Genomic DNA, 14,101 nt, shown 5'->3' with positions numbered 1-14,101 from the left:
TATTTATTGGGGTTTGCACCGCTTGGGTGGAGAGAGCCGCTTTTCCCCTTCCAAGCGATATTGCAAATCTTTTTAAAAAATTAATTTTTTTTTTAATTAAGCGGAGGAAACTGGGTGTGGATTTTTATTTTTTTTCCCTTCCCCTTCCAAAGGGGAGAACCCTCGGTGGAGTTGTTGCGAAGTGCTTGGGTGCGGGTGGCGGGGCGGCTCGGGCAGATCCCCCGGTGGGAGCCGGTACCTGCGCTCGGGATCGTGGGTGCCGCTCCCCCACGCTGGGCAGGGCACGCCGGAGTTGTCACGGACAGGGTTTGCAGTGCCTGTGCAATTAATCGCAGGCGGGCAGGGGGTTTCTTTTTGCCTCAGCGTATCGCATTTTAGATGGTCTCGTTTCTCTCTCTCCCCCCCCCCTTTTTTTTTTCTTTTTAAAGTAATATCTATCATTTTGGTGCTTTCCCGGTACGTGCTTGTGCGACCTCCTTTCAAATTTACTAGGCTGATGCACGTCTCAGAAAGAGTTATTTTGGGTGTGCGGGTGGGTTTCTTCTGAATCTGCAGGGGAGAGGGGAAAAAAAAGCTGCTGCAAAAGGCGGGGAGGGGGGGGAAGAAAAGAAAAGAAAAAGAAAAGAAAAAGAAAAGACAAGAAAAAAAAAGAAAGCAATCAGCTGTGCCAAAATGTGCAGCCCTGATCTATACATATTTTCCCGTAGCGCTCCCGAACTGCGGTAAATGAATATTTATAAAGCTTGTCAGTTCAACATGGCGGGTTTAAGGTGTCTTTAAAAACTGAAAATAAACATTTTGAGAGGAGAGAAAGAGGAAAGCCGAGGTGCCACACGTTTGGTTCAACTCTCTTTTGTTGCTCGGAGAGGTGCGCTGGTGAATTAAATGCAAAGGGAAGGGGATGGGATCTGTCCTCGGGGTTCCCCCGTCCCCTCCCGCAGGACTCACTGGTGGGAAAAGTATAGGGCATTTGTGTGTGCTGGGGAGAAACCATGAGAAGGGGCATGCGGACTTCGGAGCCTGGCCGATTTGCCTTTGAATGCCAACATTACAGACATGCCATGAGAAAAAAAAATGCTGAGAGACGCAGCGATGATTTATTTTGCATTAACAGTAGACATGTCGTGGGATGAGATGTCCTGTTGGAGCTGTCAAGCCTTCCCTGCTCGCCTCGGCACAGTCAACTGGGGATGTGGGGTTTTTTTTTTCTGTTGTTTAGCAAAAATGCTCTGAAACTGCTATGCACGGAAATTTGGGCTGCCAAACAAGTGACTTTACCAGTGCGTGCCGCAACGAGCGTCTGTCTCGGAGAGAGACCCTAAAAAGCCCACGACGGCGGAGGCGAATCGCAGCTATTGCAAAGCAAGCAAATGAGAGTTTGCTAGGAGTTTTCAGGGAGTTTATGCCCTGCCCAGCTGCCTTTTGTAAATGTATTTTCCAGGGGAGTGAAGGAGTGAGGCTGCCTCAGAGGCAGGAGAAAGTTCCTTGTTCCTGTACAGAGACCGCCTCAGTGCTGCTGTTCTGGGGTTGTTTCACCGTGGTTGCAAGATGTTAACTTCGGAGCATCTGTGTTTTGTAGCCGTGGGAGGTGATGGGAAGCTCCAGCATCACAGGCTGTCGGTGCCGGGGTGGGGATGGAGGAGCCAGGGAAGATCCTGGGGGGAGAAGAGAGCTAATCCGCCTGCCCATTTCCCTGCCCCTCTTGGAGATGCTCTCCAGAAACCCACCGTGTTTTTATTTAGCAGAAGCGGTTGGAGATGCTGTTTGCACACCTTGTCATGCAGGTTGAGGTTTCCCCTTCCAAAAGGGCTCTGCTGCATCTTCCCACCCCATTTCCACCCACCACCTCCAGCCCCCAGCCCCTGCCAGGACCAAGTTTTGTTGCTCAGGGAGCCACCAAACTCACATCGCAGGATATGGTGGTGGGGAGGGGGGCAGAGGAGAAGATCGGGGCGGGGGGGAGGATTGTGATTTCTTGTCAAAATAGCAGAAAACAGCATTAATTACAAGCAGAGCAGCTTGGAAGGCAGCTGTCAAACAGTGGTGGGACTTGGGTGGCAAAATCCAAGAGCTGCAGTAGAGTAGTGTTAGCCTGTGGGGTTTTCTGTGGGGTGAGAAGGGTTGGAGCCATTGCAAGATGGAAGCAGTCCCCCCCGTGCATCTCTCTATCCCCAGGTTTGCCGCCCCTTGGACAGAACAGCTTTTAAAATCAGTTTGCGCCCCAGGTGCTCTTGGGGAAGAAAATGTTGTAGCAGAGAGACCTGGTGTCTGAGCAAAGAAGCAGCTTTGCCTGGTTGCGTGCTGTGGACATGGGGATGGAGGGGGGTTGCAAAGGTCTCTGCAGATCCCTCTCTACCTGGGGTCTCGCCCCTCTTCCCTCGCTTCACTTTTTTTCCTTTGCCTTGGAGGGATCTGCTTAAAAATGGGAAAAGCAGCCTAAAACGGCTCTTTCCTTGCAAACTGCACTTTCTGATGGGAACATCTTGCTTTGTGTCAGCGTTGCCTGTTTCAGGCTCTGCAACCGACACCCCACCCAAGATGGGGTGACCCCCCCTCATCCCCTGCCCTTGGCTCTTCGCCAGCCAGGGGACACCGGCATCAGCCAAAGAAGCTGTATTTAAGGGACCGCTTTCCCCCCCCTACTTTGCTCCTATTTCTTCAAAGAGGGGGGGTCCTGTTGCTGCTCAAAGCCCATGCAGCCACCTTGTGCACCCCTCCTGCGGTGCCAGCGAGGTTGCATTAGGGTTAGCTCTGGTTGCACCAGGCAAACCTCCTCCGAGGACTTTTTTTCCTGCAGTGGCAGGGGGGTGCTGGCCAGGATGTAGTGCAATTTGCTTTTCCTCCCAAGAAGCCTCTAGGTACAAACAAATTTGATTTCCTTTGCTGGGGGCAAAGGAGGAGCAGGCATGGCAGGTTTCCTCTCTGGGGTTGGGACTGTTGCCTGGCTGAGCAGGGATGCAAGTGGCTTTTTTTTTCCTCCTTTTTTTTCTCTCCAACAGATTATTTATGGAAGGGAAGAAAATATTCTCACAAGTCTAATAACTTTAGTGCTTATAAAGGATTAGGTCCTAATAACTCCTGTGATAAGATGGAGGCTCGGTGTAATCTGTTACTAAGTGAAAATCTAAAAGCCATTTGAATAGATACGGCAAAGAGCTATCAAGAGACTAGCACATTGTAAACAGCAAGGAAATACCTTTTTAATGATTTAAGAGGGCGCACGGGGTAGTGGGACGGTAGATGCATTACAAGCAAGACAGTATGATTTCATTTATATATTGAGGAAACATTTACAAATACTCAACAGATGTTACAAGGACGTTGCAGAGGTGGAGAGCGTGTTTCGCACAGATGTGAGAACATCTGTAGGAGACAGTATATAGTTATATAGCTGTGATTATGAGTGATAATTGACTGGCTGGACAGACAGTTGATGTTTTAATGAAGCATTTATTAAAACTTTATGGTAGTGTTACTAGAAATAGAATGAACACCACAACCATCAACTCTTTAGACTGGGTATGCTTTTCCTCTGCCTTTGGCTTGTGCTGTGCTGAGCGTGCTGCTGGCCCATGAAATACCTACATGTATTTTGAGTCACTGTTTCTGGCCTTTCACAGCCATGGGGATGCTGGCCTGATGTGAGAGCATCAGCAAGGGGATGTGACATTACCTTGCTGAAGGACAGGACATGGTAGAGAAGGTGCCGTCTTGTTTCTTCAAGGACTTTTTGCAGGCTAAACTCATGTTGGTGTGGGGTAAGGGAGGTATGGAGAGTGGCTGAGGGGGTTTTCAAGGGTGGTGGTGGTTGAAGGAGGTGGCTGGTCCCTCACTGTGTCCAGGTGACAAAGCAAAGGAGTTGTGGAAAGCTCCAAAACCTGGGACAAGTAGCCAAAACTTGAAGCAGAGCAGCCAGAGGTGTGTTTCTGCACAGGGAAAATTAATGTGGTGCCACAGGGCCCACACTTTAGATGACCTGAAGGCGATGGAGGTGTCAGAAGTATTTTATTGCTATGAATATTGACACATGCAAAATATATCAGCTGGTGCAAAAGGGTCCTCAGTGCTGGAAATGAAATGCTGTCGCTGTTGTTAATAGCGATGCTATTTGCAAATTCTGAGTTTGTTCTGTCATTGTAATGTGCTGGTCCCTGGGAGCAGGTTTTTTTTTAGGATTAGAGTAGCTGATGCTACCTTGTCAATATTTAAATCTCATCATTTGAAACTGTCGATCTTTGCACGGCAGTCATCTCTGATGAAAACAGTCAAATCCATCCTATGGGTTTTCTGCCAGAAGATTTCTCTTTACTTTATTTTCTGTGTCTCAGGTATGACTCCTACAGTGATTAAAAATGTTTGGGTTGCAAAACAGGGGAATGCAGAAATATGAGCAAAGACTGTCACTGACATTTAAAAAACTCCTAGAAAAGTTTATTTTGAGATTGGCCTTTTGCAAGACCTAAACAAAGCATTCTTGAGAGGGCTGGTTTGGAAAACGTGTTCACAGTTACTCCATTCTTATGAATCAGAAGCATTTGCTCTAAAATTAAATAGTAATAAAAAGAAAGAAAAAAACCCTCAAGCAGTTCTTGACAGCTGACCGAGAGATCATTTCTGAGTAGGCGTGAGGCTTAAAAAAAGGTGTGTGCAGAATCCTTGCTATTTTTACTCTCACTCATGATTCTTTCTTTCCTGATTAATACTCTTTAACATCACTGAGCGGCTTGTGCAAGGGAGTCCTGTTTTCTTGGGTAGTCCTGAGACCCAATTTGAATATAAGTTATGGGAAAGTTTTACATTTATTTGCTTGGCAAGGAAGATGAATTCCCTCCACTAAAATCCAGGAGGTGACATTATCTTTGCCCTTGCAATGTAGGAGATCAGACAAGACGACCATGGCTGAGGATTCTTAAAGTCTAAGGAGCCATAAGTCCCTTGCTGGGACTTTTGTGAGGAAAGCACTAGCTTTCCTGGATGCATTAGAAATATCCCTTTAAAGAAAGGACAAGAAAAAGTAGTATTTAACTGTTTCTTAGAAGGTGTTTTGAGCAAAGTGCTGGTGTGAGACCAGCCTCCATGATGCACTGTGTATGAGTGATGGTGGGGCATTAAACCTGGATGTCCCGGAGCAGCTCACATGTTCACCATGGCATCTCTTAGAGGCCACTTGTGGAATGAAAGGGAATCCAATTTGTTTTTTCTTAGAGAATTAGGGTGGAATTAGCCCCATAAATGTGACTTGCAGGACTCTGAGTTAAAATGTCTTGTGAAATTTAGTTCTGGATAGACCTTGGCAGAGGTCTGCTGGCTGCCCTCACATGCCCTTGGCGAAGGGAAGGGTCCTCCTCTTTCTGCTGTTGTACCGAGGAGCGGCAGGAGACGGCTGCAAGGGCTGGATCTTTCTTTTTTTTGGCAAATCCTGCCAGTCAGTGAAGCTGCTCCTGGATGTAGAGCACTGAGGAGGATGTAAGCATGTGTAGGACTGAGCCCAAATGCTGATCAGCTGTGCTGTTTAAATGAACCAAACAGTGCCAAGACCTAAAATGTCATTTTTCCTAAAAAGTGTTGGCATCAGATGGCAGATGTTTCCTGGATTCTGGTTTGCATCTCGTATTTTTTTTGGAAAACAGCTCTGACTGCTGCAAAGCACCGTAACACAGAAGGCAGAACTGATTGCCCCGGGCGATGGGAATTTTCGCTGATGAGGGTCTTCTGAATTGGGCCCTAAATTAAGTCCATGAAAACAGTGTTTCGTGTTTCCCGCTGGTTGACTTCTATCGCTTGGCTGATCAGTCCCGTTCAGGGTGTCTGGCTGATTTTTTTTTTTTTGATCCTCGTGGCTGGTATTTTGACATGATAAACATCAGACGAGATGTTTCAGGATGATAAGCAGCTGTGTGTGTTCCGGTTACCCATCTAAAAGGTTTCCTCGTTTCAGCTCCATTTCAAACACGGAGGTGGGAGAAGACGGGGCATTGCAGATGGTTGATGTTGCCACTGTGTTTCTTCCCTGCAGTTCTCTTGCTTGTTGTAAAGGGCATTGGGGATATTGATTCAGTCTTCTTCATGGCCCTGATTCAGCTCAGAGCTTTGGAAGATGCCTAATCCTAAATATGCTGTATTCCCAAAGTAGTTGGTGTATGTTGGGTCCTTAGTATGGGTAGAAGTGCTTTACCAAAGTGGGGCTACATCACGGAAGTTGCCTGTTGAATCATGGAGAAGGTGACAGCCACCTAGTAGGTGACAGAACAGCTGGAAACGAGACAGGTTAGTACCTGGTGACCTCCCTCTCCCTGGCCTGGCACCTTATGCGGATATTTATATGTAGGCAAAGAGGATGTAAAATATCGGTGCTGTGACAGGAGGGGATTTTACAGCTGCTTGGAATGAGCGTCAGTAATGCCAGCGCAGGGCAGGGGAGAGGCACCCGCTCGCCTTGCCTGGCTGTTCATGGCAGCACTGCAGGGTGGTTTGGGACCAGATCCTGCTATTGGCATCCGAATCTGGGAGGTTCCCCCAGCCAGTTGACGTGGGTGCTGAGGACAGTATCGTGGCATGCCCATGTGCTGTGTGGGATGCTGAAGGCGGGGACGTCCAGGGTTAGCAGGGGCGATGGCAGGGGTGCAGGTGTGGCAGCAATTCCTTATAGCCCTTGGTTATAAAACATCCAGCTCGCTCAGGAGAAGGGAAATTTAATGAAAAAGTGCTTTTAATTTTAGAGGTTTTATCTAGTCCTCAGTTAAGTTTGTGGCAGGTTTTTGCTTTAAGTCCAGCTCTAGGTCCTTAGGTTGTATTTACACATAGGGCAGCTAAGAGTGGGATGCGTACCTAAGTCTGTGTGCCTGCCTGTCATCCGTGTCTCTTCCCCCCTCCCCCCCCCCCAATACTGCAGGGCTTTTTGCTGTAAACAAGTTAGTTTCTCTAATTAGGTTTATTTTATTTTCTGTTATCTTATCTTACTGCTATTTATCTCTGTGTGTATCCTGGACTCCAGGGTGTGCCAGGTAGGGAGGGTGAGAAAATTGCTTTGTGAAACAGGTTTGCCTTTGGCATAAAAAGGAAAGGCATATGAGGCATTTGTCACCAGTGCAAGAAGAGAGGAGAGCAAGGACCTGCTGAGTTACGGAGCACTGTCACCACCTTGCATGATCCCTTCTCCACCATGTATCTTCAGAGAAGTTTGGCTCCTGTCCTTCTTCCCCTTCAGGATGGACAATCCAGACTGTCCCTGCTCTGATGGTTCCTCTAGTTTCCCATTTTTTCGTATTTTCCCTCCAGGTTTAGTAATTTATTTTCTGTGCTGGTGCACAAATGATACTGATGCTTCACTTCAAGAGCAGAAAGATCAGCCCTATTGAGTGCCTGGAGCAGGAGGACTGGATGTACAGACCTCCATGGCTCGTACAGACCATCTCTTACCCCAGGGCAGGATTAACTGTACCAAGATTTCTGGACAGATTCGGATCCTAACCCTTCCAAAAATGGAGGCTCTGTGCCCTTCCCACAGTCTATTCCACTTCTTCACCAGATTCATTATATATTAGCTATTTTCTTTCTCATGCCCAAATCAAATGCCCCCTCCTGCAGTTTAAACCCAACCCTTCCCGTTCGATCCACCAAGAACATGGAAAACAGATTATACTCTTTCTCCATTCAGCTGTTTTTTATATATTTGAATATTGTGAACATTCCTAGTTCTCCAGATTATAGATGGGTTTAGTTTCTTCCAAGCCAGAGTACATCTGAACCAACACAGCGCTGTTCAATGCAGTAATTTGCCCCTAATAAAATCCTGTGGGGTGTTCAATATGAAAGAGAAATTGTCACTTGATATAAGTGAAAACATTTGGCGAGGAAAGCTCTCGAATAAATAATAATTAAAAAAAAAGGACAGGAATTTAGGAAGAAGTGATCCTTAAAAGGTTTCCAACTGATGCTTTGTCTGAGAAGAGAGACAGGCTCTTTCTCTAGGAGGTGAAAGCTGTTCCTTGATGTGTTCAATAGCCCTTCCAAATGAGCCTCCATTTGCATTGTGCAGATGCTCAGGGGGTATAAATATTGTGGCAGGCTGCCACTAGCAATCCTGCCTGAAGTATGGTTTTATTTAGAGACCTCTGCCTAGAGGAGCAGACTTTCTTCTCAGCCACAGTGTTAGTCCTGTGCATCCTCATGTTAAATGATATGGGATGATTTGCAGCATTGCCCGTGAACTAGCTTTTTGGGGAGCTGGAGACTGCATTTATTGCCTTACATTGCCTGCATGCTCTTAGAGGTGGTCTCTGAGCATTGGAAGAAGGTCACCTGCATTGCTTAAAGCAAGGAATGCAGATCCAGACTTTTAGACCCAGACGGGAACACTGTTGGCTTGACCCGAGCTGTAAAAATCAGAGGTTGTGTGTGTTGTGATTTGCAGTGTGGCTACTGGGAAGACTGATTTCAGGGTTTACTGGGGCTGGGATCCACTGGGATACAGGTATCTCCAGGCTAGCAGACAGTGGAGGCCTGAAGGGCTGCAGCAGCACAGTGTTGGGTCAGACCCTCCTGATGAAGGGCAGATTCCCAAAAGGGAAAGGAGATGATGTGGAGAAGAGTGCTTGAGGGTGGCCAGGATATCAACCTGGTATTTTTTGCACTGACTCTCAGGTGATGCCTGGTCTCATATTGTGTCCTATGTGTGAGAAGATGCCTTGGTGGGTCACCTGAGAGCATGATTCAAGATCAGTCTTGCGGTGGCCAACTTGCATGCATCCTAGACCTAGTTCCAGGGGGCTGAGTCCCTGTTTGCCCTGCTCCATGTACAGGGCCAGTGCTGTATGGCGTCTGAGCGTCTCCCTTCTTCGGTTTGTTTGCTGGCAAACTTGGGTGTCTAAAATCTTAAGTCTAAAATCTTAGCAGATGCTGTGCCAGGACAGGTACCCCCTGAGGGTTGTCATCTCATCTGAACTTTGGGTGTCCGACTTAGAGCACACAAATAGCCCTTTAGAGCTTTCTCTCGGTTAGCTGAAAACGAATGACTAGGTGAGGCAAATACCACCTGAGGTGGGTAGGACTGGTGGGCATTGTGTCTTGTAGTGCTGTTTCATGGGGATTTGCTGTGCTGGAAAACCCCAAGGTGAAGTCAACAATGGAGTCAGAACCTGGTCCGGTATCACCTGTGTCCTACCTAGGCTTTTGTTTCGTTTGCTCAGATCTAGGTGCCCCTGTTTTACCTGATGTAAAGCCATTTGGCCAGGTAGGGACTTTAGTGGGGACATAAAAAAATTATGTGTTCTGGAAGTAGGATGGAAGAGGAGACAACTGGAGTGACCGTCTCAGCTCTGGGATCAAGTTGAGGCAGGGCAGGTCTCAGCACAGTCCTGTCCTGCTTCCTGAGAGCCTCAGCACCAATTGCTGTAGTTTCCTAACTGTTCAGCCAGGTGGATCTGGTCTTGTTTTTTCAAAATGGTTTCCCTGATCGCTTTGCAGTGGCTTTTTCACTCGTGGTCCTGCAAAAAGCTCGAAGATGGTAAAGGCTACGTGAAATTGCACGTGGTAGTGCCTGGCTTTGAGGGGATGGGGTGAAATCAGCAGATGCATTCACCAGGAAAGTCTGCTGGGGCCATCCCATGTTCAGCTTCCCTCCAACTTGGCTGGAAAAAGAAATGCGGATTCCTTATATCCCAACATAGCTAGGGTCGAGCTCTGGAAATGCCCATGGACCCACCCTGCCACCGGCCATGTCCCTGGTAGGGGCTCTTCACCAAGGACATGGGGTCATACTGGCAGCCCTTTACTGCAGCCCTTCTGTACTCATCAAGTGGCTCCTTACTGAGAGGTGGGACCATCTCAAGTCAATGAATGTCACTGAATATTGAAGGCAGTGGGATTTGCACTTCACCATTCAGGACTCAGCAATACATTGGCACAACTGATGCACTGTCCAGGCAGGAGGTTTCAAGGATTTAAGATCTTTTTTGCATCCTCTGTTCTAGTAGCCTGCCTTTTTTATGTCAATCCCAATTAACCAAGCATGTACTGGAGGGAGAACATAATTTTTTCAAGACCAACTCTGAGGGAGAGCCATAGGGTGCTGGATTTGTGTGTGTGGTAGGGGACCTCTCCCTACAGGGGCTTACTCCAAAGGAAGGAAAAACGGGGTGGAGTCGACAGGAGAAGAGAAATGTAAAATGGTGTGAGGAAGCCAACGCCAGCACTTATACAAAGAGCCAATATTGATAGAGATGACAAGGCAGCGTGTTTGAGATAATGGTGCGGCTGAGACTGACAGCCGTGGGAAGAAGAAAATAAAGGAGATATTTTTTTTTTAATACTGCCTGGCTTTTTCTGCCTGTGAATTAAGAGTCTGGATCTGAATTAAATACCAGGGGAATGGGAGCTGTGTGGGGGAAGAATCGGATCGGTTTGAAGCACCACTGTGCAAAAACAATGAACAAGGGATCTGAAACCAGGGAATTTCCCCCCTCCCTGCTCTTTCAAATGCGTCTCATAATATTTTTCTTTGTGTTCCTGCCTAGTGTAGTGTCACCTTGAGCCTCTTTTGCTGTTGTTTCCCATCCCCTGGTTTACAGGCTGGCAGTGTGGCTTGTGGTCCTTAATTTGGTTTCCAGTGGACACACGTTTCTTCAGACTGACAGAGAAATCGGAGTACAGCGGTGTGTGCTGCTTGTTTAACGTTGATGGTTGCAGACCAGTCAGCATGCTACTGTTAACAGTATGGCTGGGGCCTCTGTTTGAAGTGTTAATTAGCAGCAATTAATAAGAAATGAAAAATTAATACCCTATGTCAGCTTTCTTTGCTAGTTAGTTATATCAACACCAAGGCTCAGAGCTATCTTGAAGCTTATGTTTGCATAAGAGTTTGGTCTTGTTGTCACATAGTGTTGGGAAAATACTTAATGCTCTCCTACCATAAATGGTAGATTAGTTATTCTCCAAATAAGAAGATAAGCTATAGCCTCTGATAGATCCAGTTTTCTTGGGATGTGGATGCTCTTGACATGACATTTCAAAACCAGTAAGTTTTCCATAGCTTAAGCAAAAAATACGTTGAAATAGAGTTAAACAAACAAAAATGTTGATGACATTGCTGAATCTGGCTAAGAGATTCTGCATTGCCCCCTTTTAATCAAAGTGGGCTCAAGCCCAGCCCCAGACGTGGCCACCGAGGATGGATCCCAGCCACGTTGCAAACACTTCAGACAAATTCCTGCTGGTTTTCCCATCCATTTTCCATTTCTGATGGGAGGTTTCCTGACCCAGAGGAACGGGCCTTTCTCATGGGTCTAGTGGCAGATTTGGGGCTTACAGCGTAAGAAACAGCAAATATTGTCGTCATCTGATTGGACACCTTCAGCTTTTTATCAGCTCATAACTTTGTCTTACCAGCATCTAAGAGTGTCACAAGATTTAACTACACTACCAAGTAGCTTATCTTTCTTCTTGGTATTTATATTGTTACCCCTGAGTTCTGTTCAAGATTATTGATTTGTTGTGTTTAAATTGATCTCTCTGTTTCTCTCCATTCTTTGATATTTTTTTTTTTAATAGACTAAGATTGCCTTCCGTCATTGTCTGGTTCTAGGCAAAAATGAAAACAGCTGAATCCACCCAAGGTTTAGCTTCTACTGACACCTCCCCTCCTCTCACATTTAACAAGCTTGATGTAAAATCCTGATACTTAACCAATTTATTATTAATGATATTTACGGAAGTATTCTCTACCGAAGGAGAAGTGTTTTTTGACTTCCAGTAGACTGATTGCTTCTAGTTTCATAGTTAATTGAAACTTAATATACACTGGGGATGAGTGATATATATGTTCTGAGGTAAGCTGCACTCAAAATACTCATAGTATATAATACACTTAATTCATTAGCAAGTCTCATGTCAACAAAGAATAAAGATGAAGTGCTATAGGGGCCATCACAGTGGGGAAGTGATCATTATTATTTACAGAGTGCTCGAAGTGTACTAAGGACTTTGCAAAGAGACCAACAAGCATATCGCTCTGAATTGGTTTACAGTCTCCTTTTTTAAAAATATTTTTTTCCTTTCAGTAGCACATTCCTTTGGGGTGGGGAACATGAATTGCTGATGGGGGTCTAACTTTGCCCAAACAACCTTCAGTTGGGGGTTGTATCACTGTTATTTGCTTTTACCAGTGATGCTTTGTGAAACACCCATGGTTTTAGCATGGTGTAATTGCAGTCACCACGATGCTGTTGTGATTGCTCTAGCAGGCAGTCCCACCATGGTTCAGTTAATGGATATCACGCTTACAATTGACATGCTCCTCATCTTTTTCAGTTCCTCTTATAACTGCTCACACATGTCCATTTCTTCCTCGCAATTTTCATTGGAACAACCTTAAAAACTGGGAATGAAAAATCTATGACAGAACACTGTCCCTCTTTCTATTTTATAGCCACCATATCTGGTCTTCCTGAATATGCCTCCTGAGTAGTAAAAGTTGAAAAAATCCCATAATATTTTTACAATCTTATTACCTCCTGCTTTGCCTGGCCTCTGGCAGTAAACTTTTTTCCTACTTTTAGTCACGCTTCTTGCAGAGCATTTGGTGTCAGTGCTGCCAGCATAGTCCTCTCTGTCATGCAGGTCTTGGAGGCATCCACTAATAAGCCGGACCAGTCCTCCACATCGTATATTCCGGACACACACTTCCCTATTATCTGTCTTTCCTTTAGCATATCTTGTGTGAATAGCTGGTTCCCTCTGTGCCCATAACCCGAGCCCTTGGTTTCTCTTTTTCAGTCCTCCTTTGACACCTTGTAATTCATCACCACCTCAGAGAGTTTTACTGAAAAGCTCACTTTGGAGTTCTTTTTAATCTACTCCTAAAGGTGTATCTCTGGGTATTGCTTGTCTGGTGGCTTACTGTAGCTAGAAATACAGTTCTCATTTAGTTTGGTGTCTGATTCAAGATCTAGTCAGTCTTTATTCCCTTTCTCATATCATTTTTCATCTCTGTGTGTTTTTATTCCACTTCATATTTACTATGGTTATTCCATCTAGAAGAATCTCCTCTGCCAACATAACCCAATCTACACCTGAGTTAATATTTGCTACCCTGCATGGTACTAACTAGTACAGTTACCTTAGGTCAGTCTTGATTCAAAAAACAGTTGCAGCCAGCACTATTTCATTAGAATATCTGCATTTTGCATGCTGAACTTTATTTTTTTAGAGTTATTCCAGTCTCTCCCAAGTATTTTCCCTTCAGTGTTTCCTGTTTTGTTATCACAAATCTCCCCCTTTGGTAGGCTGAATATTTATGGAGTGAGATAATGTCTCACACAGTGTTAGCCATCAAAAAGTTGGAAGTCAAGGGCTGGACTTGATGGAGGATGGCTGAGTTGGCCTTTCCTGCCCTTTTTTTTTTTTGGCATGGGTTGTGCCACCTTATGGGCTGGTCCTTCCCTCTGTTGGTAGTACAGGGAGCTGGACTGAACTTTGAGATGTGAATCCTGTGGATGCTGTTTATTACCTCATTATCTTCTCTGTTGTTATTATTGTTGTTATTGCTGTTATGATATTGCCACTAAAGTCCTTCGTTGTGGTTCCTCATCCAACTCTAGCTTCACGTTGCAGGAGAGAGCAGGATCGAAGGATTACAATCAACATGGGATAACTTGAAAACCATTAGGAAAGGCTGAGGGGATGGGCTGTTGTAGGTAGAACAAATCACTCATTGTTTTTTTTCTTTTCCTTTTAGCTTGTCCTCTAGGTGCTCCTGGCTGCAGGATGAATTAGGAAGGCAAAGCCTCTTCCTCTGAACCATGGAGACAAGGGCGTCTTTCATCACCACCATGCAAGAGACCCAGCATCTCTCCCCAGAGAGGGGTCAGAGCCCGGCCAATGGCAACAAGGACCAGTTTGATTCAGGTGAGCTCTCCCTCACCCCCATGGGTTGTCTTCACTGTTACAGCTCTCCAACTGATCACCAGTAGAGGTGGGGACAGCCATGTTGCCAGGGCAGCATTGGGAATGGTTGTACATCTTGAAGGCCTTTTTTGAGTCTTACAGATTGGACTTTGTCCCATGGTTGATGGGTTGGGAAATTTGAGCTTTTCTTCTTCTGGAT

At 45.8% G+C, this 14,101-nt stretch overlaps 1 protein-coding gene across 1 annotated transcript in view; it reads left to right on the top strand.

Annotated features, from left to right (window-relative positions):
- The first annotated feature begins 13,773 nt into the window (after nt 1-13,773).
- Nucleotides 13,774-14,101, top strand: part of SFMBT2 (Scm like with four mbt domains 2) — a 100,945-nt gene continuing 100,617 nt past the window's right edge. The window contains exon 1 of the mRNA XM_072865683.1: nt 13,774-13,902. Coding sequence (XP_072721784.1) covers nt 13,797-13,902 — 106 coding nt within the window. The 5' untranslated portion in view covers nt 13,774-13,796. The remainder of the gene's footprint in view (nt 13,903-14,101) is intronic.

The sequence above is a fragment of the Ciconia boyciana genome, chromosome 1 (genome assembly GCF_034638445.1).
Source record: "Ciconia boyciana chromosome 1, ASM3463844v1, whole genome shotgun sequence".
Classification (NCBI taxonomy): Eukaryota; Metazoa; Chordata; class Aves; order Ciconiiformes; family Ciconiidae; genus Ciconia; species Ciconia boyciana.
The sequence above is the reverse complement of the archived record's forward strand: the minus strand, read 5'-3'. Positions and strand labels throughout refer to the sequence as shown.